Source organism: Chaetodon auriga, chromosome 12 (assembly GCF_051107435.1).
Source record: "Chaetodon auriga isolate fChaAug3 chromosome 12, fChaAug3.hap1, whole genome shotgun sequence".
Taxonomy (NCBI): Eukaryota; Metazoa; Chordata; class Actinopteri; order Chaetodontiformes; family Chaetodontidae; genus Chaetodon; species Chaetodon auriga.
Window position 1 is genome coordinate 14,874,655 of NC_135085.1, and position 27,946 is coordinate 14,902,600.

The 27,946-nt window shown below is 42.3% G+C and overlaps 1 protein-coding gene across 7 annotated transcripts in view; it reads left to right on the top strand.

Moving 5' to 3' along the window:
* Positions 1 to 27,946, top strand: part of kmt2cb (lysine (K)-specific methyltransferase 2Cb) — a 67,433-nt gene that overhangs the window by 13,664 nt on the left and 25,823 nt on the right. For 6 of the 7 annotated variants that reach the window (XM_076745485.1, XM_076745486.1, XM_076745488.1 and 3 more), the window contains 25 exons: positions 2,499 to 2,587; positions 4,435 to 4,582; positions 5,561 to 5,767; positions 6,986 to 7,095; positions 7,226 to 7,335; positions 7,926 to 8,088; positions 8,244 to 8,415; positions 10,808 to 10,922; positions 13,068 to 13,243; positions 13,422 to 13,774; positions 17,476 to 17,556; positions 18,124 to 18,851; positions 20,363 to 20,485; positions 21,665 to 21,781; positions 22,163 to 22,267; positions 23,326 to 23,430; positions 23,545 to 23,726; positions 24,080 to 24,244; positions 24,347 to 24,453; positions 24,600 to 24,671; positions 24,790 to 25,002; positions 25,860 to 25,979; positions 26,266 to 26,391; positions 26,480 to 26,610; positions 27,736 to 27,925. In XM_076745485.1, coding sequence (XP_076601600.1) covers positions 2,499 to 2,587; positions 4,435 to 4,582; positions 5,561 to 5,767; positions 6,986 to 7,095; positions 7,226 to 7,335; positions 7,926 to 8,088; positions 8,244 to 8,415; positions 10,808 to 10,922; positions 13,068 to 13,243; positions 13,422 to 13,774; positions 17,476 to 17,556; positions 18,124 to 18,851; positions 20,363 to 20,485; positions 21,665 to 21,781; positions 22,163 to 22,267; positions 23,326 to 23,430; positions 23,545 to 23,726; positions 24,080 to 24,244; positions 24,347 to 24,453; positions 24,600 to 24,671; positions 24,790 to 25,002; positions 25,860 to 25,979; positions 26,266 to 26,391; positions 26,480 to 26,610; positions 27,736 to 27,925 — 4,208 coding nt within the window. The remainder of the gene's footprint in view (positions 1 to 2,498; positions 2,588 to 4,434; positions 4,583 to 5,560; positions 5,768 to 6,985; positions 7,096 to 7,225; positions 7,336 to 7,925; positions 8,089 to 8,243; positions 8,416 to 10,807; positions 10,923 to 13,067; positions 13,244 to 13,421; positions 13,775 to 17,475; positions 17,557 to 18,123; positions 18,852 to 20,362; positions 20,486 to 21,664; positions 21,782 to 22,162; positions 22,268 to 23,325; positions 23,431 to 23,544; positions 23,727 to 24,079; positions 24,245 to 24,346; positions 24,454 to 24,599; positions 24,672 to 24,789; positions 25,003 to 25,859; positions 25,980 to 26,265; positions 26,392 to 26,479; positions 26,611 to 27,735; positions 27,926 to 27,946) is intronic. The other variant, XM_076745489.1, reaches the window with a different exon arrangement.

Sequence of the window (27,946 nt, forward strand, 5' to 3'; positions counted from 1 at the left end):
TGAGTGGTTGAGTGCATTTCTCACCTAACTAGCAGTAGTTTGTTTCCTCATACTGTGGCATGGTTCACTTGCTTGCTATCATAGACTGTATATGACATTGGACGACGCATCTCCACTTCTTCCACTGTACAAAACTGAAGCCAAAATATCCCAGGTACAGGAGCTGCTATTTGTGGCACTGATTCCAAATCAGTCCGGCCAAATCAGTTAGGAACACGCACGAGCAGCCAATCATGATAAATTGTGATTTAACACCCCCTTTCCATACCATCAAATAACTAATTAAAAGCAAAATTAATCAGAAAAAATGAACACTTTGAACATAATTGATACTTGAACTAGATAAGAACTACCTAAAACGACCTACGCTGCAGACAGCCACCAGGAGGTGATTGAGATGTTTTGGCTTCCCCTTTGGGGAGCTGTCGTCCATCTTTGTATACAGTCAATGCTTGCTACACTATGTGTCAGGAATGAGTTGTCGTGTCTTAACTGAGCGCAGATGGGCAAAACTTAGAGAAACAGAATGCCAAAAGTCAGTATTGTTCCAGGTTTATCAAACAAGTGTTCAAATATAAATAGGACTTGGTATCATTGTAAATGTTTAGATACTAACTCAGTTGCAGAGCCTTAATGCTTTTTAAGTATTTTCTTGGCTTTGTACATTTTTTCTTGTACTGTAAGAAATTGATTGTTTTCAGACACAAAATTGTGGCACAGCTATGATTTCTAGTTTATTATCTTGCCCGTTTTCTGGACTGCAAAAGTCACATCAGCGGTATTGTGCTCATGTGACGACAATATTCACGTGACACTGAAACGACATGTCCGCGAGTGTTGAGCCGCAGAAGTTTTTGTGTAGTGATCAGTTTACCTTTCGTATGTGTGAGTGTTCCTCAGCTATTTTTCCATCTGATGCATATGATTGTATGCTTAGTGAATGTGTGATGAGCAAGAAAAGTGCTGGTGGCTGCACTCAGAGCAGGTGTTGGCGATCGGAGCAGTGAAGCCAGTGAAGTTGTCTCATGGCAGTGAATGTACAGGATAGGTTGCAGTTTGCTCATAAACACTGCAGCTCCTCAGTACCCAAGATATTTCTAAGTCTTGCCTCTAAGCTGCAGGGCAAGACTCTTCTCTACCTAGGTTGCTAAGTGTAGATAAAAAAATATTCAGTTCCTTTTTTAGTGGGAATCACCGTTACTTCTACATGCCTATTGCTGGAAGAAGTAGGCTTGAAGCAGTAAATAAACACTCGAAGTTGCATTCGTGAGATGCGGTTGAAACACTTTTGTCTAGACACGGGTTATATGGGCCTCTCAAAAATGTGTTGAATATGATGGTTTTGCAGGTTGCTAATGAAAAATTGATTTGCATAGACCTTTTCATAAACCTGCTCTTCTGCAAACATAGAGTCACGTTCTTACTAATATAAGTACGGACCATACCAGTGACGTTTTTGACTCGGTGTGACTCAAGTGGAGAAAAAACAAGCTTTGCTTTTAGAGGTTCAACATGCTTTCCTCTACACAAAAATAGCCCCAATAGCTCGTTGTCAACAGAGTAGCTGTTGATATACATATACATACAGATACATATTACAATGAGAGGTTTTAGCTGTTTTCATTTATTTATTTTTGTATTAGCTGACAGACTCAAATGTGGTTGGGTTTTTTACTTTACAGTTGCAGTTGCACATGTAATTGTTTGTTTAGTACTTTCAATTTAGGAATAATAACAACAAAGACTAAAACCCACAAACACAAAGATATAAAATGAATTGTCTTTGTTGTGCATTCTCTGCATCATCAAGCTAAATGAACATTATCCCTTTTATTGGGATGTGCTATACATCACAACCCCTAGTGATTACTCATAAAGCCCCAAGGAGGATATGTCCGTTCAAGATTCTAAATATGACTCTTGCACATTCATGATTACGTATTTGTTTGGTGTCTTAAATTACAGAGCTATTATCATATAATAAGTAATGTCTGTATGCTGATTTGAAATTCAACTAGAGCATGTTCAGTTGGTCTGTAATGAGTCGTCATCCCTCAGGGGACTGTAAATGATGAATGTATTGGTTCCATGTTGAACACACCTCTCGGTTTCAGTTTATGAGCATCAGTAAATGTCTAATTTCGATTCGTTATAACACTGCCATGCTACATAGATATTTTCATTTATGTATTTGTGGATGATGTTAATGGCATTAGTGCCTCTATTTAATTCCCAACCTAAATCTTAAGAGCTATCCAGATTGGCCTTCCTCCATCTTTAAACTCCACATACTACCAGTCTGTCCCCCCACCACACACACACTACCACCCTTTTGCCTTGCCCAGCGGCTTGAGTGCCTCCATTAAAAATCAGTGACAGCTGTGACTATATTTAACTAATTCATGACCACCCCGCCCCCCACAAACCCGGGCACTTTTTCTTATCTTATTCTTTTTCACTGTCTGTATTTATTTGTTTGTGTCTCTTCCTCACCCTAGGGGTCGCACCAGAGGGAAGGTTGTTGTGGATGAGGAGGACAGCATGGATGGAACTGAGATAACAGAGTCCATAGGCCCTCAGGACACAGGTGAGACTTTGCGATCCCCTTTTTTGATCTGCTGTGTTCATGTTGGTTACGTTTGGAGTGATAGAAGACTTGAACTTGCTCATCCAGGCAGCTTCATGCAGAGAGTGCTTCAAAAGGGTATTTCAGTTAAGGTAGTGGAGTCTCCCTCTCCTGGAGAAGGATGGATGAGAGCTTTTTCTTGGCACCCCATGCTTCTACTTCAGGGCTATAATTGAAAGGGTTTAGCTTGAGCTGTGAAGCTGCAGTGGGTGTGTATTTTTTTTCCTCCCCTTACTGCTTCCATCTTTCCTCCTGCTCTGAGATTGGCATTGAGGTGCAGTGGGAAAGAGCCCAAGGCTAATGCCCTCTAAAAGCTTTTTAAAATCCCATCAGTCTCTCCAGACCCATTTATGTGCTTTTTTATGTGTGTACATCACGTCACGTGACCATGCCTCCCATTCTCCTACATTTCAGTGCTGCCCTGTTGCTGTGCTGGAGATATTGGGGAATGAAATTCTGCCAGTGGCTAACTTAACTTGTATTAGCTGAGCTTCACGTTACATAAACAATATGCAATTATTAGCAGCTTGAGCTTTCCAATGCTAAGATTTTTTTTCTCCATTGCTGTTATTTTTATTTCAAAAGAATAGACCGTGGACTTGAGTTTCGCCTTTTCAGTCTACACCCATGTCCACTAACATCCCAGTGGTTCCCTCAGTGGCTCTCTCTGCCTCCAGGTGTTTGTTAAATTTAAATGTACAATTTCTATACAGTCTCAACCCTAAAGCGAAGTGTGCATCTGAGGTCAAGCAGAGTATGTATGTATATTGAAAAAGCCAAGACATGGGTTTAAAACCATGTGCTAATCTTGTCTATATAATCCTTGATTTGTGTCACTTGTACATTATAATTTTATATGTAAAATGTAAATATTTTATGCAAAGCACTTTTAAAAGCGTTTACATATTTACAATGTATTTAAAATGATCACAAATCCCATACTTAAACACATTTACCTTGAAAAATGTAGCATAGTGACATAGTACATGCTTATCAAAATAACAAAGTTATTGTTAAATATTAAGTTCTAATCAAAAAAACAAGCAAAAACAAAGGTGATGCACAATTTCCGACACGTCTGTCATATCCCAAGACTGTAAGAAGTCTTTCACAGGTGCGTTCAGTTATTAGGAGGTAATGAGCTTGAATTTGTCCTTGTGTAATTCCATTGGATGACACTGAATCATTGCAGTATTAGCCTAATTACATCTCAATGAAATGTTAATAAAAATTTTGCATGGCCCAAAGTCTCAGTGAGAGGTACGTCTGGGAGTTGTTTTGTATGATTAGCACAGTGAATTGAGCCTTTTTTTGTAATTTAGATCAAAAGCACTCATGGTGCTGATGGTAACAAAATTGGGTGTAGTTGTATTTCAGGCAAAATATTCCCCATTAATAGTAAACTCCATTTTTTAAGACACTTTGGCATGCCTTGATTCTTGTTTTTTCTCTGCCTTCATTGTTATTACTATTCTGTACAAGAGCTTGATGTTCCCAGTGGGTTTACTGTAATCAGTGCTTGAGCATATGGTCCCCATATTTTACCATCCATCTCAATAATAAAGGCTGTGTTTTTGACCTGAAGGAAACTGACGAGAATGCAATCAACCTGCCCTGTGACAGCTTGTATCTGTTTGAGGCTGCATGCTGATTTTACAGTCATAATTGGCAACGGATTGAAGAGCAGCTAATAGCATAGAGGCCAACATTGAATGGGATGCACTGCTTGCAGATGCTCTGAAGGGATTAATGCTTACTCATTTCTTACTTAAATAACTGATCGTTTTTTCTTTTTTTGTTACCATCAGAAACGCCAATCCAGCCAGTGGAAACTGTGGAAGAGGTGACCACTGAGGTGCCAGAGGAGGACAACCCCTCTTCCCCTCTGGCCCAGAGCCCTCCAGCTGAGAATTCAGCAGGACCATCTGTCCCAGCGAGTAGGGAAGTCAAAAGCAGGTTAGAAACACCAAACTTCCCCTGAGCCATAACTGTTTGCGAGATAAAGATCCTTGTCTACTTTTTAAAAAAAGTATTTATATGAATGTGTACATATACTAGAATTAGTATGCAATTGTGCATTTGTATCCAGCAATGTGACGTGCCGTTTGCCTTGTTGTGTACACACGCATGGATGAAATGAAACGGTGTCATCAGCTGGTAGAGGCAGCCCTCTCCTCCCAGGTGCCACTCTGTTAAAGGTTGTAATCAATCTCCTGGCCTGTCTCTGCTATCGATGTTAGTGATGGAGGGCAGACCAGCGGCATCTCCTGGGATCTTATTAACAAGGCCATCTCATCCCTTAAAAATGTGATAAATATTTACCGCCTATGTTATTTCTCAACTTTCCAGCTTTTAGCCACTCTCTTTTTGTGTCTTTACCGCTCTGTCTCTAAAAAGCCGTTCTCACATGGAATCTGCAACAGTTCCATGTCCAGTTATTCTTATAAGGTGATGCTTTCTGTGTTCAACTTCATGTAGGAAAATCACACATAATGAACTGCTTGGTGTGGTTAAAATGTTGTTAAAAGCAAAGCTGTATAGTGTTTATAAAATGTACGATAAAAGCACTGTATCAAAAATTTAATTGTGACCTCAAAATCAAAAACTGTAACTAATCTGAAAACATTTCCCTACTATTACACTCCAGGTTACAGGTTAAGGTGCATGTTAGAATGGGTCTGGCTTGCTGAGTCTATTCCGTGTGGATTTCACAAGTGGTTGGTTTTTTAAGTGGATGTGTGTGTGTAGACAGTGTGTGCCCGCCACATGTAGCCATTATGTGTTTATATGTATAAACACATAATGGTGCTGCACAGACAGTCCCCTCACCAGAAGAAGGAGGCCTTAATTCATGGTGACATGCGTGGCACTGTATTAAGTCACAGTAGGTATATATAATTAAACACCCCCTACCACCCATTTTCTTTGTTTCAGTGAGCGTCTCTGTGCCTTCTGTTATTGCGGTGGCCGCAGCCTGCTGGGTCAGGGGGATCTGCAAGTATTCAGTACCACACCTCAGCTTGAAGCACTCTTCAGCCACAAGGTTGGAGGAGGTTCGACGAGCGATAGCAGTGATGGTGATAAAACCACTCAGCCAAAAATGGCCGAAGAGACCACCTCAGGACAGAGGGAAAAGACAAAGTAAGTAGGCTTGGCTGACAGTGGTGTCACAACTGGTTTGGCTGTCAGTGTCGGTCAGGACAGTAGAGTCATCTGTGATGAGACCCTCTAGAAGGTTAATCAGCTGCAACAAACAAAAATCTGCTAATGACCTCACTACAATGACATTTACTCATACACACAAAGGAGCATGCACACAAAACTAACACACAAACCTCACAGGCTAAAGGGCCTCTCTCAGAGAGCAGGTTGTGTTGTCATTCTACATTTGAAGGCTAAATTATCACTTTGCCTTAGCAGTTAGTGTCCCCAGGTGTGTGTATGTGTGAGTGTGATAGCACTCACATATTTGCACCCTGTGCCAACAAAGGACCCTCCTTGGACTCTTTTGGACAGCTGCCTAATTTGTTTCGGTCCTTTGGAACCAGTTGGGTGTCTCTCCGGGCTGCCAGTGACGTAATGGGCAGTGGGAAGCAGTATGGGTCTGGCAGAAAGCCAAGCCAACCAGTAGCTGTTGTGTTGTTGCCGTGTGATTGGTCATTGGGGCCAGTCCTCGGTTGTGCCACACAGAGGCACAGAAGAAAGCACAGGGCAGGAGGAGAAATTGTATATTGATTTGTAAGAGAAGCAGAGGCGGTGGACAGATGGGAAAACTGTGAAATGTGAGGAGGGGGGAAAAGATCATTTCATAATTGGTAATGAAACTTTGGCTGTAAACAATAAGTTGTCAAGGCTGTTTGTCATGAGTGTGCCATCATGCTTCCAGAAACCAGTCTCTTGATTTTGGCCGTTGGTTTGTTTACTGGAACTTAGGTCCTTTTTAAATGCTAATGCTCCCTCTCCACATTTTCCGCATGCTATGCAGCTCACTAGTTCAAGCCAGGGACTCGGGGAAACGCATCCTTTTCAACAGATTTTATGAGACAGAACAGCCAGCCTCTTGTGCACACACCAAACAAGATGGCCCTCTTCCTCCTCCTCCTCCTCTCCCTCCTCCCCCACACAGCTTTTATTTGCTCTCTAACATTTTTCCCCCAGCTCATTCTCTCTGTCTTCATCTCTCTGCTTTTGTAAAAACTGCACATCGTCCTCTACCTTTATGTCTCTACTCTCGATTCATTCCTAAATTGATTCAGTCTGTCGTTCTCCTGCATATCTTCTAGCTGTCCTCTTAAAAAGAAAAAAAAAAAAAAAACTGTGCTGACCTGCTTTCTCTGCAAACCTCTTCCTTTGTTCCAGTGGGTCTGAAAACTGCGAGGAAGAACCTGACCCAGCCAGTCGATTTTGGGATGAGCTTTCTCATGTCGGCCTTCCACAAGATCTTAACGTCCAGTCTCTCTTTGAGTCAGGTAAGATCAATAGACTAAACATTTGTACTCCTTTCTACCAAACATTGTTCCCTTTTTTTAATGGAGAATTAACATTATTTGAATCTAACCTTTCATCATCATCACCTCCTTATATGTCTTGAAATTTCAGGGCAATGCTGGGCACATCAGAGTTGTGCCTTGTGGTCCGAAGGTGTTTGTGAGGGCGAGGGACAATCTCTGCTTAATGTGGACAGAGCCATTGACTCAGGGAGCACAAAGGTGAGTCAGGGGAGAACATCCGTGGACTAATAGGTGTTAACACCATCTTAATGTGTTGGGGCAGCAGGGAGGGACTGCTTCAGTGAGGCACGGCAAAGCTGATGGATCAGACTGGCTGGTAAAGGTCGGCCCGGCAGCGTGGGTCTCTCAGCTGTGAAATGGAAAAGGTCACGCCACTCAATGGGGCTGAGCTCTCATGGCAGCTTAGCTCCCAGTGTTAGCAGTAGCACAGCTCACAGCTCTCCGATTGCATTTGCAGCCCATCAGCAAGTCTTCCACTTGATCTCCAGAGTGGCTATTAGTGCGCACTCATAGAAGAGAGAGAAATAGGGAATGGGTGAGGCTCTGTCATGAATTTGATCATCGGGAGGCTAAAACAGGGATTTAAACAGGGGTCTTGATCCTAAGCTGAGAAACGTGATGACCATTTTTGCAGAGACATTAAAGGATAAAACATTTTCTTAACATCAGCTAAGTCAGTCATAAAAAATGTTATGGACATGTTTCTTGTTTCCTTTGCTGTTCATGGAGTTTATTAACATTTTGCACATATAGATAATAATGATCTCTCTCTCTCTCTCTTTTTGCAGCACTGTGCATACTGTAAGCGCCTTGGAGCATCCATTAAGTGCTGTGCTGAAGGATGTGCTCAACTCTACCATTACCCCTGTGCGGGGGCAGCTGGGACCTTTCAGGATATCAGGAGTCTTTCACTCCTCTGCACAGAACACGCTGAATTGGCCATTCACAAATGTAAGTTGAGTAGAATTGGATACATCATATCTAGAAGCTACATTAAAAAAATTTACATAAGTATTTGACTTTATGTCAGCTGTATGTCTGAAATGCAAGTTTCTCTCTTATTTTCTTGATTTAACTCACTGTTTCTTTAATTGTCCTTCCTGTAGTTGTAGATGATGTAAATTGCGCGCTATGTGATAGCCCAGGGGACCTACTGGACCAGCTCTTCTGCACCAGCTGTGGTCAGCATTACCATGGGATATGCCTGGACATGGCCGTGACCCCTCTAAGGAGGGCAGGTTGGCAGTGCCCCGAGTGCAAAATCTGCCAGACATGCAAGTGAGTCACCTTTCCACCCACCTAAATAATGTATCTCAGGCTGAATGTTTTTGCCCTCTCTAGCTTTTCTCTCACTTTTCTTCTTACTATTTTTCTCTATAGCTACCAGCCATGGTGCTTACTGCTGGTTTGTTTACCTCTGTGGTTTGTGAGGAGCTAACTGGATGTTGTACCCTCAAGCTCAGTCGTGTAACTTCTGACCCTATTTAAACAGTGCAGGAGCTCTGCTGGCAGCCAGGCCTGTTTGCCTTAGTTGAACACTGTCCATCGAGCTTTCAATTCTTTATTTGCACAGAAATCCTAGCATCATGTTATAGGCATAGCATAGTATTTTTCAAGATGAGTAGTGTATTGTCACAAACTGTGATGAATGGCATTGGAGTTTAGACTGGCTCCAATTTTTCTGATTCCTTTAGATTGTTAAGGTTTGTCTTGGGTTGTCAGTTTCAGTTAATTTGGCTTTCATTAGCCTGATGCCCATTAACCGGAAACTAACCGGTTAATTTCTGAGCTGCTGTCCAGTGTGCTACTGGATTGCATCTCTGAGTCAGCGCTGATGAAGTGACAGGTAGCTGGGATGTAGCTTTTGTTAATGAGAGCTGTCCAGCAGTCGGTGGTCAGAGCTAGCTTGTCTGCCCTTGCTTGCTTGACTTTTAGCTTATCCTTCCTCTCCTCAAAGTGTTTTTCCACTGTATTTAGTCAAAGTACCTCTCAATGGCATAATGTACTCAGACTCCAGGTACCAAACTAGCTCTTTGAATCGCTCGCCCTCTACCACACTGATTGGCAGCATATTAGCTCAGCTTGAACCGGTGTGCCTCACATTTTCTCCCGCCAGCTAGCAGCAACATGATCTTTGACTGTGAGCCATCCTCTGACACAGTTGCCGGGTGCTTGTTCTTAATGTGGTACACCATGGTGCCTGTACTATGACTAAACTCAAGAATTGATCACACGATTTACATTTGACGTTGTTGCCTTTCTAAAGGAAATTGTCCCACACAGAGCTTCATTTAACATGCTCAGTTTTTTACCTCAAACTCAAAGCTAGTGAAGCTGTTAGCTGTGTGTGTGTGTGTGTGTGTGTGTGTGTGTGTGTGTGTGTGTGTGTGTGTGTGTGTGTTAACCGCTGACATCCTCCACAAACCCTTTAATCATTACCTTTGGATGGCATAGCTTGAGTGGATGTTATACCAATCTTACTTGCATTCATAGAAGTCAAAATAACTCAAATACATATAATGTTGCATAAGAAAAGGCTATTTGTGTATTTACAGTCAAGTCATGTTGTCTTTTTCAACCAATTCTTCAGCCTTACACATTACCAACCCCACAATTACACATGTAGCACCCCCACACACCCTGACACACAGCTACACGCCCTGAGCTACTGTATATCAGCTGGGACAATAGTTTAGCATACTAACATTCTGCAGGAGCAAACATGACTTCGTTTGTGATAAACCATGGCACTAGAATATTGCAGTTGCCATCCTTATGCACAGTAATCTGTCATCCCTGTATTCATTCTGTAAACAAGCTATGTTTGCCACCTTTAGCGAATATTAAAACATTACACTGCTGGCCATGTGAGGTCAAAAGAATATACTAGTTCATAGTAGAGGTAAAGAAAGTACTGATAGAAAACAATAAATCCTTACTAGTATAACAAGCCCTCTTAATATTCTCCAGAAGTTATCGCTCTGGCATTGGATTTGACATGATGAGTCATTGAATGTGCTTGCCTACACAGTGCTGCAGGCCTCATCTTGCCTTTATTAACTGTAGATAGTCAGTCAGTAAGGGACAGTGTCAGCTAATCCGGGTCCAGCAAAAGTAAGGTTTGTATTGTGAATTACTATTGCATTTTTGGGGGTGTTTAGAAGTACAGTTTTGAAATGTTGGCAAGACGGACACTAAAACAAAACAAATAATTCTTCCTACATTTCTCTGAAAAGTAAGAACAGAAAGCAAATAGTTGTGGGAATAAAAGGCTGGTCCTCTGTTCTGATTCATGCATGTACTCATTCATATAATGATAAGAAATGGAATTGATATTTACAGTAAAACTGAGCTCCAATAGAATAGAAACTACAGATCAGTTCAAACAAAGGATGCAAAAGTCTCAGTGAATACACTTGATGTGCTTTTGGCTTGGAAGCTCAAAGGGAAGCAAGTGCTCGACTGAGAACTAGAGTGTGATGTAAAAAACGCTTTGTTCAGGAAACCTCCTAAAAGTGACAGTTCCAAGAAGAGGAAGAACTATGGTGACTGTGATCATCCATGTGACTGCTGTATATAAAATCCAGCTTAGCTTGTTGCTGTTTATGTGTAGGATGTCAAAGTCCTCTGCTGTCCCATTTCATACAACTGTTTCTCTGTCTCCTTGTAGGAACCCAGGAGAGGACACTAAAATGCTGGTGTGTGACATGTGTGACAAAGGCTACCATACCTTCTGTCTGCAACCTGCTATGGACTCTCTTCCCACCAACGGATGGAGATGTCAGGTAGGTTTTAGGCTGAAGTGTCAACCTATTGTACATGATGCCTGGATCTTTTCCGTCAGTGTAATTTGCCAGAGAATTGCAACACAAAATCCAACTGTGTGAGGACGATAATATTAAATGGAAACGTATTCAAGATGTGAATCTTTGCTCTGACACAGAGTAAAATGTCTCTCACCCATGAGAACATGGATGAACTTTGACGATTTGAATGTGCGCTTGTTGTGCTTAAAAGAATGACTCACATTGGCTGATCATTTAAAGGTTTCACTTCAGCCTCAGTGTCTTAAGACAGCACAGTGTATACGCGCGTGTGTATGCACGCATGCGCATGTTAAGTACATGCATTCCTTGGTGTGGCCCCGCCCTTCATCCTCCAGCAGTGTGAAAGGCATGCTTGTCACTCAGGCAGCTGGGTAACACACCACGCAATTTTCTGCAGCGGTCGGATGAGGCCATGGCAAGAGAGCCAGCAGGTGATGAAAGGTCTCCACACTTGGCTTCTCTATCTGACTCAGCACAGGAGGAACACAACCCACCCACATCTTTGCCACTTGCCTCTGTGCGCTTGCCACCAACTGCTGTTCCCGCTCACATGGCAGCTTTGTTCTGAGTTTAATTACCTTACAGAAGTAGAGGTCAATGAAAAATAAGTCCTTGTTCCAGTTTCAGTGCTCTGTCATGTTCCTCATAATGTTGTCTAACATGTATGAGCCCCGAGCTCACTCAAGCTGAGTGGCGAGCGAGTCTCCTAAGTACCAAAGCCAGAGAGAAAGAGAAAGAAAGTGCTGGTACACTTTTCATGAGCAAGCTTTAAGACTGTGTCTTGTGGAAAATAAGACTATTGGGAATTACCATCATTATTTTCTGCAGTCTTAAAAATAATGTCATCACAATTTCACAAGTTATTATAATGATGTCCATCGACTTTTTTTCCCAGATCCCAATGGTTTTTGCAATTTTTACATTCATAATACAGCTGCATGGTAGCCTAAAGTAGCACTACATTGAAAATTCATAACCTATTTAATTATGTTTGAAAGCTGAGTAAGTTAACAAAATATGGGTTAAGTAAATACTCTCCCCTTTTAATATATTTTATACTTAAACTTGTGATGTTATGTATGTGAAAAGGAGTGTTTGTACATTTGTGGCATGAAGGTTTTGTCAAAATGTGTGTAGCCTCTCTTCATTCCCAGCTTGAACAAAATACCGAAGTCCAAACACTTATTATAAATGAACAGTAGCACCTCAGAGGCATGCTGCTGAAAGAGATGCCAAATGACCACATTTAACCCAAAGCAGCTCTGCTTGCTAGTGCATGCTGTCAATGCGAATATCAAACTAAAATGGAAGGAATCTCTGTGCTGTATATATGTATGTACATCCTACGATTTTCTGGGCAACCGTTCATCCAGTTGACGTCATACCTGGTGGGTGTAGTATTGCTGAGGACCCAAGGAAGTGCGGTATCGAGTTTGAATGAATCATGATTTGGGAACAATAGTAAAGAGAAAAAAACTGGTTGCACATGCGCGCATCTAAAACTGTGGTTCTGGAACTGCTGTGTCTAGAACTCTGGGGGCTCTCCGGCTCTGCAGATCGATGATATTCAGAAAGCTGCAAAGAGCAGTACCGTAGATCAAACAACCAGCCTGTTTGGAATGGAATGGGAGACAAAGGCTCGCAGTATGTCGCACCACGTAGGCCAAACCTGATTAGTTTGATGCCATCGTTTTAAAGGTTTTAGTCCTTTTTCATCTAAAAAAGATTTTAATTGTATTGATAATTTTCAATCATAGAATGTTTGTGCTATTATGTTTAACCCTGATAGCATTTACTAAAAATCGGTTAGTCTAAATGATCCTTTGGATCTGAAAATTACCTTGTAAATCCATTTCATCAAGACCCAAAATTATTGATGTTATTTTTTATTCCCCAGCTCTCCCTCATACGTTTTGCTGGATAAGATTCATGGTCTTAAAAATAGGCACAGTCGCTGTGTGCCTGGGCAGGTTTCATGCTTGTTTCCTGTTCTGTGACTTAAGTACCAAATCTGTATACCAGAAACACTGTATTCGTACTGCATTGGGTCTGAATGGTTTTCAGTGTCACCATGTCACTAAAAAGGCTCACTTTGGTCCTCAGAACTGCAGAGTATGCATCCAATGTGGAACGCGAACCAGCAGGCAATGGCACCACACCAGCCTGCTGTGTGAGAACTGCGTCCAAAATCAGGACCCTGCTCTGTGCTGTCCTATGTGTGCTTGCATCCTGGACCCTGAGCATCACAAAGACTTACTCTTCTGCCATACTTGTAAGAGGTAAGGAATATTGTTTTTCAAGTACTTCAATTCATTACTCTTATCTTTTGTTTTGGGAATTAATGTTCCCTGGTAACATTAAGAAAACACTTGGAAAACCACAGTAATAAATACATTTTAGGATTTCACAGAACTCCCTGTCAAACAATCCCTTAAAATTCCTTTGCACTCCTTTCAGATGGCTACACCTGGAGTGTGAGCGTCAGAACTCAGGCCAAGCAGAAATCCACCCCAGAGAGGACTATGTTTGTTCCAACTGCAGGTCTCCTGCTGCAGAGCAGGCGCTACAGGCAGAGGATATGGACACCGGCCCAGAGCTCAGTCCTCAGCCAGCCTCCATGCACACAGACTCTGAGACTGGCCTACAGCTGGCTAAAAAGCACACGGACCTAGAACCTGGCACTCAGCTGCCTCCTGAAATGCACAATGACCCCAAACCGGAATTACTCACTGTTCCATTGCACTCAGATCCAGAGCCTGTTCAGGCTACCGTCCAGGAGGAGAAGCTGGCCACGTCAGCCCAGAAGCCTGGTGGGTCTTTGTTCCAAAAAAGTTAGATTATACATGAGAAAAAAACTGCTCTGATCTCTCGCCTTGTGTTATCTTGAAGTCTTTATATTCCTCTATGCTAAAGAGTCCCTCCTGAGAATCTAGTCTGTTTTATCAGCATATTAATCATATCTTGATTTAATGAAAAGGAAAATGAAAGAGAAACTTTGTAGTTCAGGGTTCATTCATTCAGCCTCTAGCCATGTAGAAGCAGTTGAAAGTTTTGGCCATGCAACACGAAATTGGGCTCTAGTGTCAGCGCTGATGAAGTTTTGAAAGTCGCATTTGTTGCAGATGAAGGCATTGGGAGTTGTTTGGACTAAGACCAGAGAGAAGCACTCCCTCTTTTAGAGGACTCTCCAATCACCAGATGGTGTCCTACTAGTGACAGATTAAAGCGACTCCATTGTCTTTGTAACTCTGTGTTTTGAAAATTAGAAGGACTTTGTTTCTCCCTCCTGTCTCCTGGGGAGGTAGTATGTGCTGCCAGTCTGTGTGAATGAGGCTGATACTTGAGAGCATTTGCTTTTTTTTAAGTTTTACCTAAGTGCAAGGCTAAGAGATTGGTGCTTGAGTTGGCTGCTTCTACTTAATGTAAATCAACTTTGCATTTGACTTACAGTCAGCCTGTTAATACCTCTTAACGGAGCGAGAGTTTGCTGACGCACTGTGACCACGTCTGATGTCTGTCGTGCTGTTTTGTGCATGCTTGCCAGCCAGGTTTTCATTATCTGGTAATTACCATTTTTTACTGGGAAAATATCTTACATATTTAAATCTCTCTGGCCGTAATATCCAGTGAGAGTAATTCCGGAGTTAGATGTGAAAATATTCTGACTCTACACGCTGTTTTCCCCCACTGCTTCTTTGATGTCTGCCCTCCCTCTCCCTCCTCTCACGATATTTTCACATCTACTTCGATGAATAAATGGTTTATTTTGACCAAAGCAGAGTTGGTGGTGGAACAGTGGAAAGACGAAGGTTTTGGTGAGTTTTAGTTTGTGTCTGTCGAGTTTGAATCGAATGTTTTTTACGATGATGAAATTACTGTTTCTGTAAATGGAGTCTGGTGGTTTTGGCGAGAGCAATATAACGGCTGTTTCTGGTTAAACAAGAAGGTCTACCTCAGTAGGGATCCTTTCCATAATGTTGTCAGACACTTACGATAGCAATCTGAGCCTGTCAGTGGCAAAAACAAACATGTTTAGTAGACGTGCATTGACAGTACGCAAAGGCCTGCAGGGATTACATTGCAGCCCGTTTAGTGGGTGCCAGCTGTAGAGCTCTTGCTCAATGCTGGATCAATTTCAAAAATTGTTGTCCCCATCAGTCAGTTAGACACAAAAACATGGGAAAATAGGGCCCATAAACACATATGATTTTAAGCAGAATTTCTTCAGAATCAGAAATCCTGTTGCCAGCAACAGGTGTGTGATACAAATCAAAAGACAGCAATCTGTGTCAGTTGAAAAGGGGCTTCAGTGGGATACAGGCTGTAAGTTAGGGCCATTGGATTCAAGGAATTCATAGACCTGGAGCAGAACAGAAGAACTGTGTTATTTTAATTGTGGTTCCTTTTATACCCTAAGAGACTAACTAAATAGGATATACCTGATCTACAGTGACATTTATGGAAATGGCCACATTGTTTTCAAGCCAGAACCAATATGGAAACTTGGATGTGATGAAAATTTGCTGGTATCTGCTTGTATGAAGCTCAGGGCTGCATCTCCTCTCTGGACCATCTGAGTTCTGGCAGCAGTGGAGTGGAGTATCAGGGAAATTATCGGTGAGCTGTGGTTGCCAGTGGTAGCTGTGCTGCCCACTCTGTCTAGACAGCAGACTCCACTGGCAGCAGAGAATGGATAGGAGTTGCACGATGGTGATGATATTAGATCCCATGTCTGCAAACCTGGCTTGGAGCTACGCTGGCTCATTCATGGCTACTCACACAGCTTGCTTGCTCTGCTCACTGTACACATGTGCTCTTATTTTACTAGCTTTTTCCTGTGTTCATGTAAGTGCTTCATCATCGGATATAGCAGGAAAGGCAATGCTTCTCCCACTGTGGTTTTAAAGACAGGCATACATGAGATATGTGTTTTGAGGAGCTTAAGGTGGTTCATGTTAAGCACCCCAAAATAAGATTCAAGCTTTACCTATTTTTTCAAGACATTTGTCATAATGCTGAAAATATGGTTTGCATTTGGGTTGAAGCTTGTTGAATTAGACAGTTAGGATTTTCATTTATTCATTCATTTATTTATTTATTGCAGCGTGCCTTCTAATCCTGCACCAATTGAGAGGAGAAAATGTAAATGTTGCCTACCTCCCGTACAATGTAATGTAATTGAAGTCATTAACCAGAGCAGCTCATCACCTGCCAGGATTCTCCACCACTCTGTGTTTAACAGCAGGCTTACCGTGACTCAACTGACAGATGTTGTTAGATCCATTCTGTGACTGCAACTTAGACTTGGCTTTAGGCCTCTGCTGTATTAATCAAAGCTGTGTATTTATCTCAACCATCACCTTATTCACTGTAGGAGATATAGGAAGCAGGGTGTTAATATGAAAGAGAATGAGTGTTCAGCTTGGTCAATAGTTGAAGGCTTGAGATGGTTGGAGGCCCATCTCCTAATTGACTTTCTGGCATCGGCACCGGATGAGCACCTGCAAGCTGCACAGTCATGAGCCCAGAGCACACAGACCCTGGGATGTTGGTTGTCATGGTTACTCCCTTCCCTGGCAGAGATGCTTAGCAGGTGCATGTGTGTGTCAGGATCAGTGTGACATGGGAACTTGTGGATTGAAATGGTGGGCACCTCGTTAAGACTAGGCTATCTGTACGTTCAGAGGCTGTCTGGCAGAATATTGGCTCGATGTGTGGATGCCTGATAGCCAGGAATGACTAGTTCTATTCATACCGGACTAGTCAAATGCACTGATGCCTTAAATACGAAACCAATTGGAGAGACAGGATAGGAGACACTGCAAAACCAAGTGGCGAGAGAGGGAAGGATACACTAGATTAATGGTAAAATCTAGCCTGTGATAAAGGGTTGTCTCACTGTCTTTTTGTGCACTGGGACTGCTTGTTACTCTGAAGCTACCCCTTTTAAGTAACGCCTCTGTCACATCCTTTTCAAGGCCAATGCAACAGTTCATTAAATCCGAGCAGTGAAGTTGGTGTTTCATCCATATGTAATTTCTACATTTCTACTTTTTTTGTTTTCTTCTTACGCTAATATTGAACCATATATGTTTTTTCCCTTTTTTGGCTCAAAAGATAATTGGTGATCTGCAACACAAGGTTTTAATGTGTTATATTAGAGGTTATAAAGAATTATCATCTGTGTTCATTTCATAGAAAAAATGCTGAGGGATTTTTAATAAAGGGAGGACAGTGTTCATGATATCTGGATTTGCATCATAGTATAGTCTTGTTTGTTTTACTATTAGATTTTAAATAAGGGTGGGTCGAATCAGTGCAAGTAGCACAATCTCTTTTCTCTCAGTTTGACTGCTGGGCATCCAAGCACATTATTTCCAACTTTCTTTTATTCCCTCTCTAATTCATCATGATGCATTCACAATGTCTCCAGACTCACTTTTCTCTATAAACAACAAATCAAAGTTTTTATTGTATGCAATGTTTCTGATGAGACTCTCCTCTCTTTTAGAAGTCTCAGTGGGAGCAGACGTTGTCGAGAGGCAGGTTACTGAACCTTCTGTCAATAAAACCCCAACAGAATTCAAACCAGGTTTGTACACATAGCCCAATTATTTGGTCCTGAATCTGGTCCCGCTTCGGCATGCATGTGTCAACCACGGTTTAGTTCCAGTTTTTCAACCATTGTTAATTTTTAAAGTAATAATTCCCTGAGTCTTGATGCAGAGTTGCAGTGAAAAGGCTGAAAAGAAACCCAGAAACTCTGCATGCTTGTTATCATAGAAACAGATCATAAGATTGTGATTTTTATTGCAACTTCAGCAGTATCTGCCACCTTCCCTTTAACACACAGCTCCACTCGCTCGCTGGAGCAGCTCCGTCTGTGGCTTAGTACCCTTCAGTGTTGACACAGGCTATTACTCACAATGTGTAACCAATCAGATAGTGCTGTGGGCGGGGCATTGAGTAGAACTACAGAGTGGTGACTACAGACAGAGAGAGGTGGCTATATTAGAACCTTAATGATAGTTTTTGTAGTGATGGTGATCACTTGAAACTCATTAACATATCACTGTTTTCACTTCTCTCTTTTTGTCTGCTCATAATTTGTGTGATCTAAAAATATCAGAATCTGTTTCTTCTTACTCTCCTCCTACAGAAACAAAACCAGCAGCAAGAGCCCAACTTACATCTACAGAGAGTCCTGCATCTTCAGGGACTCCCAGCCAGGAGTCTGAGTCTTTTCCAGCCCAGCTCTCTATGGAGTCACTACAGACACAGGATACTACAGTACAAATCAAACCAGCAAAGACAGAGGCCTGCCCTGAAGAGGGCACGGCCAACCCGAGCACAAAGGATTTTAAGGCCATCATCTCAACCACCAAAGAACCAAGTACTGCATCAGTACCTTTCACGGACCAACCAATGGAGGTCTCACTACCCCAGCCTTCGAGCATGGATGTAGTCGGGGCTTCTTTCCTGGAAACTGCTCCAAAAGAACTCAGCAATGAGAGCAGTGAGGGTATTTTTCACAGGAACCTGGTAGAGACTGTTAAGCCCTCAGCCTCCAGTACATCAGAGGAGATGTACACTACAGCAGAGAGCAAGCCTAATCTGTTACTTTCCAGCCTGTCTTCAGAGGAGAAACCACTGAAGACATCTGTGGAAAGGTTGGCAGAAATGGTTTCCTCTCCTTCCCACTCCTCCCCTCTGGGTCGAGGGACATCTCCCAGAGAACCGCCCCAGACCCAGATCCTACCTTTGCTCGATGACCACACCAGTGTAATACCCACCACCACACTTATACCACTTACCCCTAAGATTGGAATGGGAAAGCCAGCCATCACCAAGAGGAAGTTTTCTCCTGGGAGGCCACGAGTGAAACAGGTAGGAATCTGGATATCACACAGAGTCACAGAGGACCACAGGTTCGCTTTGTGTCACTGTTTGGTTTGTACTGCCTTCTTCACTGTCCCAGCCCAAGTAATAAACCCCTGAATTGTGGGCTAATAATTGGTGCTCTTATCTTGTGTACTCCCAAATGACGTGTGTCTAAGTGTCCTGTGGGCGTTGCTCTGTGAAGGTGGATTAGGTTTTTTGGTGCACTGGATTGGTTGAAGCGGCTTGTACTGTTCAGGACATGTTTTTTTTTTAATTATGTTCTTAATTTTTTTTTTTATCAGTGTAGTGCAGTGTAGTACGCTATGCAAGCATAGCAGGAGGACAACCTGGCGAACGATGCTTTCTCTCAACTCCCTGCCCTTTCTTCATGTGTTTTTGCACAATATGACCAGTCGATCACAGTGTTCATGCAGAACTCAGCTGAAGTATTAATTATTTCCCGAAGGCATTATGTTTTTTATGGCTGAAATACCTTTTACTGAGAGTCCTCACCATATTCCACCTCAATGGCACTTTCATCAGTTACTCTCTTCATCTCATGTCTGCATTACTCACATGCGCCACCTCATTGTCCCATTGAGGATGAGCATTCATCAAGTCACAAATGCAGTGATCATTACCATGTCCGAGTTATCTCCATATTACACCATCAACTGCAGTGGGTCACTAATGACTGAGAAAACTTTTAGTCTCCTAATATTAGGGTCCCAGTGTCTTTAAAACACATGAATTATAATAGAGACACTGAATGTAGACTCTCTCAGATAAAAAATAATGGAAATTGAATTACACCCATGGCTATAATATATTATGAATGATGCTAGTGAGGGTAGACTGATTTAGTTAGCAAAATGTGTTGTTTTTTTTCCCTAGATATATCCAGTCTCTTAAATAAACATTATATGGCTCAAACTAATTTGCTACACAAGGCCTGGGGAAATCTATTCCAGAAAATTTAAATTTTGCTCCTTCAGTCCAGCATGCTTTTGTCTGATGCGCTCATGTGCTGCCGTGGCCGCGCTGACGCAGTTCCCCTCGTTTTGTCAACATGCCAAACATACATGGTTGTCATGGCGAGAGGTCGCAGGGCCTCTCTCCTCCTGTATGGTGCTGTGATGCCCTGGCAAATTATGCTGTGTACAATGCAACTAACACAATCGTGCTCTCCAGTTTTGCCTTTACAGTCTATTAGAAGCATAACTCTTCGACTCATATGCATGGAAAACCTTAAGGATTGGCCTTAATAGCAAACATGACCTAATAAATTAACCCTGTTCATATTTTGGCACATCAGATGCTTTCTAATACTGACACTCTGCATAGATGGATGTGTATTAAGTAGTTCCCAAATGGCTACATTAGAAGCTCACTACATCTCTCTAACATCTTTCTTTGTATGTTTTGTTTCTTCGCTGGCTTTGTTTTTAAGTTGCTGCATTTTGTCGCCCTCCTCCCTCCCTCTCTCTCACTCTCTCACCCGCCCTCCCTTACCTTAGGGTGCATGGAGCCCCCATAGCAGTGTGAGCTCCCCCTTGTCCTGGTCGCCAGACCAGCCAGAGGGGTGGGACGTCCCAAAGACCAGGCAGTCCTCTGGCAGCCCCGGCTGGAGCATCAGAGTGGTAAATACTGTGGCTCACCAGTGAGGGCAGGGCAGCAGCTGCCCTCTGTTAGCCCTCTGTTTACCCTAGTGACGTGCGCTCCCCAAGTGCTCCCGAATGTCACTGTGATGTACTGTATCGTAGCGTCCACTAACAATTACCACCACCTTGCAATGACTTTATGAAGTGGAAGGATATGGCTATATTGACAGTGGGCTTTGCTGGCTTTGCAGTTGAATTGAGAGATCAAGGACATGGTTTAATAAGGCATTTCTACAGTCTACACAATTATTATATTTTGGTAAAAACTAATGAATGGATATTTCCTGTTTCCGCTTTACCAGCCATGTGTTCTCTTCTGTTCTGTCTTATTAAAACCCATTCAGGTATTTTTTTTTTTCCTTCTCTGATTTTGATTTAATGGAAAGCCAGTGGCAGGTGGTTGCCATGGTGACGGTCATTACACTTAGCAAAGCTGGGTAAGGGTTAATTTGCGTGCTGTGGCAGGGGTCCCATCCAGGTTAAACACCATCGTACAGTGTGTCTGTCAGGAGGCACAGTGGCTGGGGAGGGGCCTTGGTTTGGGACCAGTGTCAAATGTGGGGTAAATGGGAAGGGATTTTGGGGCAGGTGCTACAAAGTTCACTTATACTGAAGTTTGACAGTCATGATTAGGCAGAGACCTCTTGTTGGAAATATGCACAGTGCTATTTGCAATGCAAGAACAACACCTCCGAGGCCTTTTTTCATTTGTCTTCTTTTTGTTTAGCATTTGCATGATATGCAGATGTTACAGATTTTTAAAAAGTTAAGGTTTCTGATGTCATTTTGCCCGTTTGTAATATCAACACATCTTTTCAAAGCCATAGCAGTACCAACATAAATCGTATTAAATAAATCTCTTAATCATGCAAGTGGGTTGCCTCCACACGAATATTGCTGCAGAATGACATCTCTGTAGAACTGGATGGACAGTCCTCCTTCTGTTCTGCAGTCTGTACAGTCAAGAATATATGCAGAAACCCTTAAATCTTTGTCTGCAAACATGACTTGAGCAATTCAGTGCATGCGAGAGAGAAACAAACTTTTACAAGCAAGTTAATAAGATGGGGAGTGACCCTGTTTTCCTCAACAGTGTTTCTATATCCAGCCCTTAGGAGCTGAAGAGTACATTTTCTGATCTTTGTCTTGACTCCACAGGGTCGAGGCTCAGGCTTCCCTGGGAGGAGGAGGCCCAGAGGGGCTGGTCTGTCAGGTAGAGCTGGACGTGGCAGGGCCAGAGGCAAGAATGGAGCAAGTCCCAGCATCAACCCTGGGGTATGTGCTGTCAGCTGGAAGACATCTCAACATATTTGGCAATTACTGCATCATATGCAAAGCAGTGTTTGTTTTCCCTCCAGCTAAAGGTATGGCTGATGTACCGTGAGAAGCATGAGTGAATGGTTACTTTCGATTTATGGTAAAGGGTGCGCATTTCATGAGGGCCAGTTCCTTAAAACCCTAAATAAAGACAAATAAAGCTGTTGTGAATAATGAAAAGTAATACATGATAGTAACCGTTCCTCTATAGTAGTCATATCCCAACTCATATTAACTGTTGTGACCAAAGGTTTGATCTTTATAGTGAAGAATGATGATATTGATACTGTATTGAATGTTTGTTTATTTTGTGTGTTTTTTTCCCCCTCTGATCTTCAGATCACCACAATAGAAACACCATACCAAGTCAAGGAGGAGGAGGAGAATGCCATGCACAACACAGTGGTCATATTTTCCAGCAATGACAGTTTCACGCTAAAACAGGTCTTTGTTGATTGAACTCTTAAGAGTGTTACTGATGTATTTCATGTTGAGTCCTCGTCCTTGAATTTCTCCATTCATTTAGATGGCCTGAAATTAAATCTGTGCTTAAAGACCTGTCCCACTGGAGATCATTAATTCCTGTGGAGATGCTGCCAACTGCCTGCAGGAAAGGCTGTCAGTTATATAACACAGGATCATATTGAAATTTTATTGTTTCTTACTTTCTGCCTTCAAAATAATGGACCAAATTTAATTCTGTAAACAATAAGTTGACTGGGAGCCACAGTCAAATAGTCATCGTCTTCACAGACAGCAGTAACTAAAGTTAGTGAATAAATATCCATATAAAGTGGCTAAGGAGCTGTAAGCCGTACAGCTAAGGTGCTTCTTATTAATGCACCAACGCCTGAATGGTTCAAGCTGTACTGGTCACTTCTCAAAAGACTGTGCACTGTAGCTCTCAGCTGTGAATGTGAGTGTGAAGCAGGAGTTGAAAAGGGCTCACTCAATCATCTTGGTTTAAAAGAAAAGGTCTTAAAAGGCCAATGTTTCCGACGTATTTCCTTTTAGCTTGCATTTCAATATGCTGTTGTGCGCAGTTATATTTGAAGATAGAAGCCAACTGCACTGTACACCACAGGCTTAGGGTAAAGAAAGCAATATTCAGGATAGCATGCAGCAACATATATAATGACTGCTGCTTACAGTGCCAGTGGCATTGAATGAATATACAGGACATATTGATACACATATGATTGGGTGGTGACGATTAAAAGTTCAGCATTTGGATGGAGTGAGGTTCACCAGTTTGTGAAACACATTACTGTATAAAGGATATTACTGCACGGGCTAAAAGTGTTGCAAGTAAACATAGTTTGTCTGCAAATAATTGCATTCTGTTTTTATTTGCATTTTACACAGCATCCCAACTTTTTTGGAATTAGGGTTGTATATTAACTGGAAATGCAACTCGGAGTTGTCTAGCTTTAAAATTTCAGCATCTGAACTGAACACCTTTAGCAAAAAGAAGTAACTCATAGTGTCTTATTTCCTTCTAGGACATGTGTGTGGTATGTGGAAGTTTTGGCCTTGGCGCAGAGGGCCGTCTTCTGGCCTGTGCTCAGTGTGGCCAGTGCTACCATCCATTCTGTGTTGGAATAAAGGTACATTTACTACTGAGTTTGTACACCACACATACATTGTACTTAGTACAGAGCAGAAATACCATCCTGTCATACACAGACCTACGTATAAATGTCTCATTGTTATCTTCACAGATCACCAAGGTGGTGCTAAGTAAAGGCTGGCGTTGTCTGGAGTGTACAGTATGCGAGGCCTGCGGCCAGGCCACAGATCCTGGCCGCTTGCTGCTGTGTGATGACTGTGACATCAGCTATCACACCTACTGCCTGGACCCTCCACTACAGAACGTGCCGAAGGACAGCTGGAAGTGCAAATGGTAACTGACTCTATGATCATCTCACTCAGATATAATTCAAATAGACAATCATTTAAAGTAGAAATTAATTTGTGAAGTTCCCAATTTAAATTCCCAATGTAAAAATGAAAGTGAAGATCAGCCCCAAAAATGTACTTTCTCAACAATACAAAGGCATGTAAAAAGTAAATGTTTTAAAGTATTTTAATAGAGAGGGAAAAATGAATTTAAGATTCCTCTAAAATATCACATTATAAGGAAATTAAAGTGGACACTGAAGTGAGTAGACAAGAGCTTTGCAGCACAGTTAATCTGCATCATGTTCTTTGAAGTAACCTGAGTAAAATGACCTCTGTCTTTCGTGTGTCCTGCAGGTGTGTGTCCTGTACCCAGTGTGGTGCCACCACTCCAGGTCTAAGGTGTGAGTGGCAGAATAATTACACCCAGTGTGCCCCCTGTGCCAGCCTTGCTACATGCCCCATCTGCTTGGTGGACTACAGTGAAGGCACCACAATTCTGCAGTGCCGCCAATGTGACAGGTGTGCACTGTTTCTACTAAACATGCCAGCTCAGGAAAACTTGTCTCTGCTAATGTTTTTTTGTAACATAATTCTTATCAAAACCTCCTTTTCTATCGATAGATGGTTCCATGCGTCTTGTCAGGGTCTTCATTCGGAGGAAGATATAGAAAAAGCTGCAGACACTAGCTTCGACTGCACAATGTGCCGAGCTTTCAAGACCACTAAAGGTGACTGAACAGTGACTCCTCTAAATGCTTCATTTTTTTCCTTTTTATGCGTCTGCTGCAGAGTGTATAGACGTAACTATGACATTTGATCCTCCTGTTTCTGCTGTTTGTATTTAATGGCTTTTGTGTGTCCTGTACTGCTGCAGTTGTGACCAAGGCCAGAGACGCCATTGAGCCTGTAGTTATGACGCAGGTTGTCACAAAGGCTAAAGAAATTGGTAGGTTCAAAACTGATGGATTATAAATACCAGAGATTTTTTTTCTTTCCACAAGATGATGATCGACTTAAGTTTACACAGCACATCATAGCTATTTTTTTTTTTTTGGTCTTTGCAGATCTGTCAAGGACCTACACTCAGGATGGAGTCTGCCTGACAGAATCTGGGCTTTGCCAGCTCCAGAGCTTGTCTGCTACAGCGTCAAGGCGCAGGAAACCCAAACCCAAGCTGAAGCTGAAGATCATTAACCAGAATAGCGTGTCAGTGCTTCAGGCTCCTGTAGACCCTCTCTCAGAGCACTCTCGTGATGAAGACATGGAGGACAACAGAGGTGCTTTTCTTCTCGCACAAGCTTCTTCTTTCATCTCAGGCTGTTTGTTAGAGGCCTTTAGCACAATATTGACTCAGACTATCAATGCTGGTTTTTTTATGTGTGTGTGTGTGTGTGTGTGTGTGTGTGTGTGTGTGTGTGTGTGTGTGTGTGTGTGTGTGTGTGTGTGTTTTTGCCAATTTGACTTGTTTTCAACATTATACAGCTGGAAAATTCACATTTTATATTAGTAAAGTTGGTCCACTTCTGAATGTTTTGCAGTTAGCTCTGCATTGACAGATTGTGGCCTACATCACAGATTCCCTTTAATGATCCCCAACAATATTGTGTCTATTGTATCTATGTTTTTTTTGTTTAATATCATTGGGTATTGAAGTCAGTATTCACAACATGGACAAAATGCTCAGTCAGTGTGAATATCATTAGTTGACACTGCTGGGTGCTACTTATTGTGCTTTATTAGTAATTTTTATTAATTCATTTAAGCTCCACAGTGTGTCAGAAATGTACATGAAATGGGCCATGCTTCATATAATCAATCAGCCCTGGTACAATCCAGGTGATATGTGTGGGAATATCCCCAATTTATTCCTCATTTACCTACATCAAAATTCTGTAAGTTAGAGTTGAAAAAAATTGCATAAGCCGCGATTAAAAAATGTCTAATAAGAAAAATTCTCCCTGGAAACTAAGGTCCTCAGTAATAGAACTGGTGAACTTAATTTCAATCAGGATAATGTCCTGCCACTAAGTTGAGTTCAGATAGAACTGACCCTGGTGCTGTGTTGTGGGGCCCGGCTGGGGTGTTCTCTGCCGCAGGGCTGTCACTCATCATCAGTGCTCTCTCCCTCTTGCAGAGGCGGAGCTCCTAGATTGTGAGGCGAAGTCTGACTCGAGCCTGGAGCGAGAGCCAGCAGAAGATGACTCCAAGGGGGCCGACGGCGGCAAGAAGAGGAAGAGGAAACCGTACCGGCCGGGTAGGGCACCTGATTGAAGGAGACAGCTCCTCTGAAGCATAAAATGGTGCAGAACATGCCTGACGCTGTAGCAGTAGCAAAGCACTGCCATCTCAGAGCCTCTGATGTACAAGGGCTCTATCTAGTGTTTCTGAGCTTTCATTCTGAACGCACTGGACAATCAATTGAACCATACACTCAAACTCAATACATCTCAAATCATAACACCTACATGATTGTAATGAAAATGATTTTTTTGTTTGTGTATTGACTTATTGCTAATAAATTAATAACTACTCCTTTCAAGGCATTGGTGGATTCATGGTCCGCCAGAGGAACCGTCCTGGTCAAGGTCCAGGCAAGGCCAAGCGAGCCCTCTGCAGAAAGGATTCCTCTGGCTCCGTGTCAGAGATTCCCATTGGAAAAGAGGAGGGTCTGTACAACATTAATATATGCACAACAATAGATTGTTGATGGATCTGTACATGTTTTAATGTGATGTAATTTTTTGCTTGTTGTAGGCTGGACAGAGGCTCTGCCTGATACCCCCGTGGACGAAACTCCGCCTGGACCAGAGGTCCCAGAAAAAATAAAGAAACGCTACAGAAAGAAGAAAACAAAACTGGAGGAAGCTTTTCCCGCCTACCTGCAGGTCTGTCACCTTTGATGGCACATTACAACTGTTTGGAATTAACAGAGAACTAATACTGTGTATGGACAGAATGAGTATGTAGTATTACAGTATATAACCACTGTATACTCCTGTAGTGTAATCAGTGTGTTCGAAAAAACTGATTTCATTTGGAATTCTGTCTCAGTATTGCATAAAAATATCCACAAATAACTACCTTTCATAATAATCAACACTTCACACCATATTTTAAACATTGCATGTTCTAAAAGGCACATTTGCTATAAGAAAGAAATGTTGCATTATTTTAAACAGCTTATTTCATCATTCGGTTGCGAATGTATCTGTGTTTTATTGTTATGCAAGCCTCCCATTCATATGCACAGATTGTCTAGTCTTGTCATGCCATATCTTCATAAAATGCATTTTATCCCACCCTTGGGAAGGTTGGGAATCCAAAGTACATTGCCTGGAAACCACTTACAGAACTTTTGTGCACAGTGCCCCTTCTGTGAGCTTTTTTTTGAAAGGGGAACAGCCTAGAGGAACTCACTGCAGAGGATACTAGTCTCTGATCATGCTCTTTAAATGGCGCCTGTCTGGGTTGTGAATTGACATACAAAAGCTTAACTGGAGGTGACTTGAAGGCCCCTTGTCTCTAGCCAGTATCTCAGTGTCACCTTTTATTGGCCAAAACATAGATATGTGATGTGCATTAAGCCACCAGCAGCTGTCAGCGCTGCTCTCTATCCCACCACAGAAGGGAGATGTTCAGTCTAACCTCAAGGTCCAACACAGCGAAGCACATTTCATTAATTATTGAAATAGCAACACATTGGGCTTTTAATGTCTCAGTGCAGCAGGGAGCTGCAGCTGCATGTCATAGAGGATAGCAGATGACTTGTGGTTATAAGTGGGGTGGGGAGGTAGGTGCTGAGTGAGGCCAGTACCAACATGACTGTTAGTTTCCGAGCTTCTCTGTTTCACTTCGGTCAGTTCTCATGGGCATTCAGTGTGTGCTGAATGTCTCTATGTGACACAGTGATGTGTTCCCCAGGAATGATGTCAAGAAAGGTAAGCTGGCAGTTTTCGATGAAATGTGTGAACACAGAAAATTGACCCAGTGCTTCATGTTGTCATGTTCAGGAGGCATTCTTTGGAAAGGACCTACTGGACAAAAGCAAACAGAGCAGGCAGCAAGGGGTGGAATCAGGCTTACTGGAAGAAGGGCAAAGCCAAGTGGAGAGGAAGCACCCCACCACCAGCTTCCTGGACCCTTCATCAGACCCTCTGCTCAGCGCCTCAACATCTCTTCCCACAAGACCACCAGCAGCACGTACGTGTACACTTCAACTCT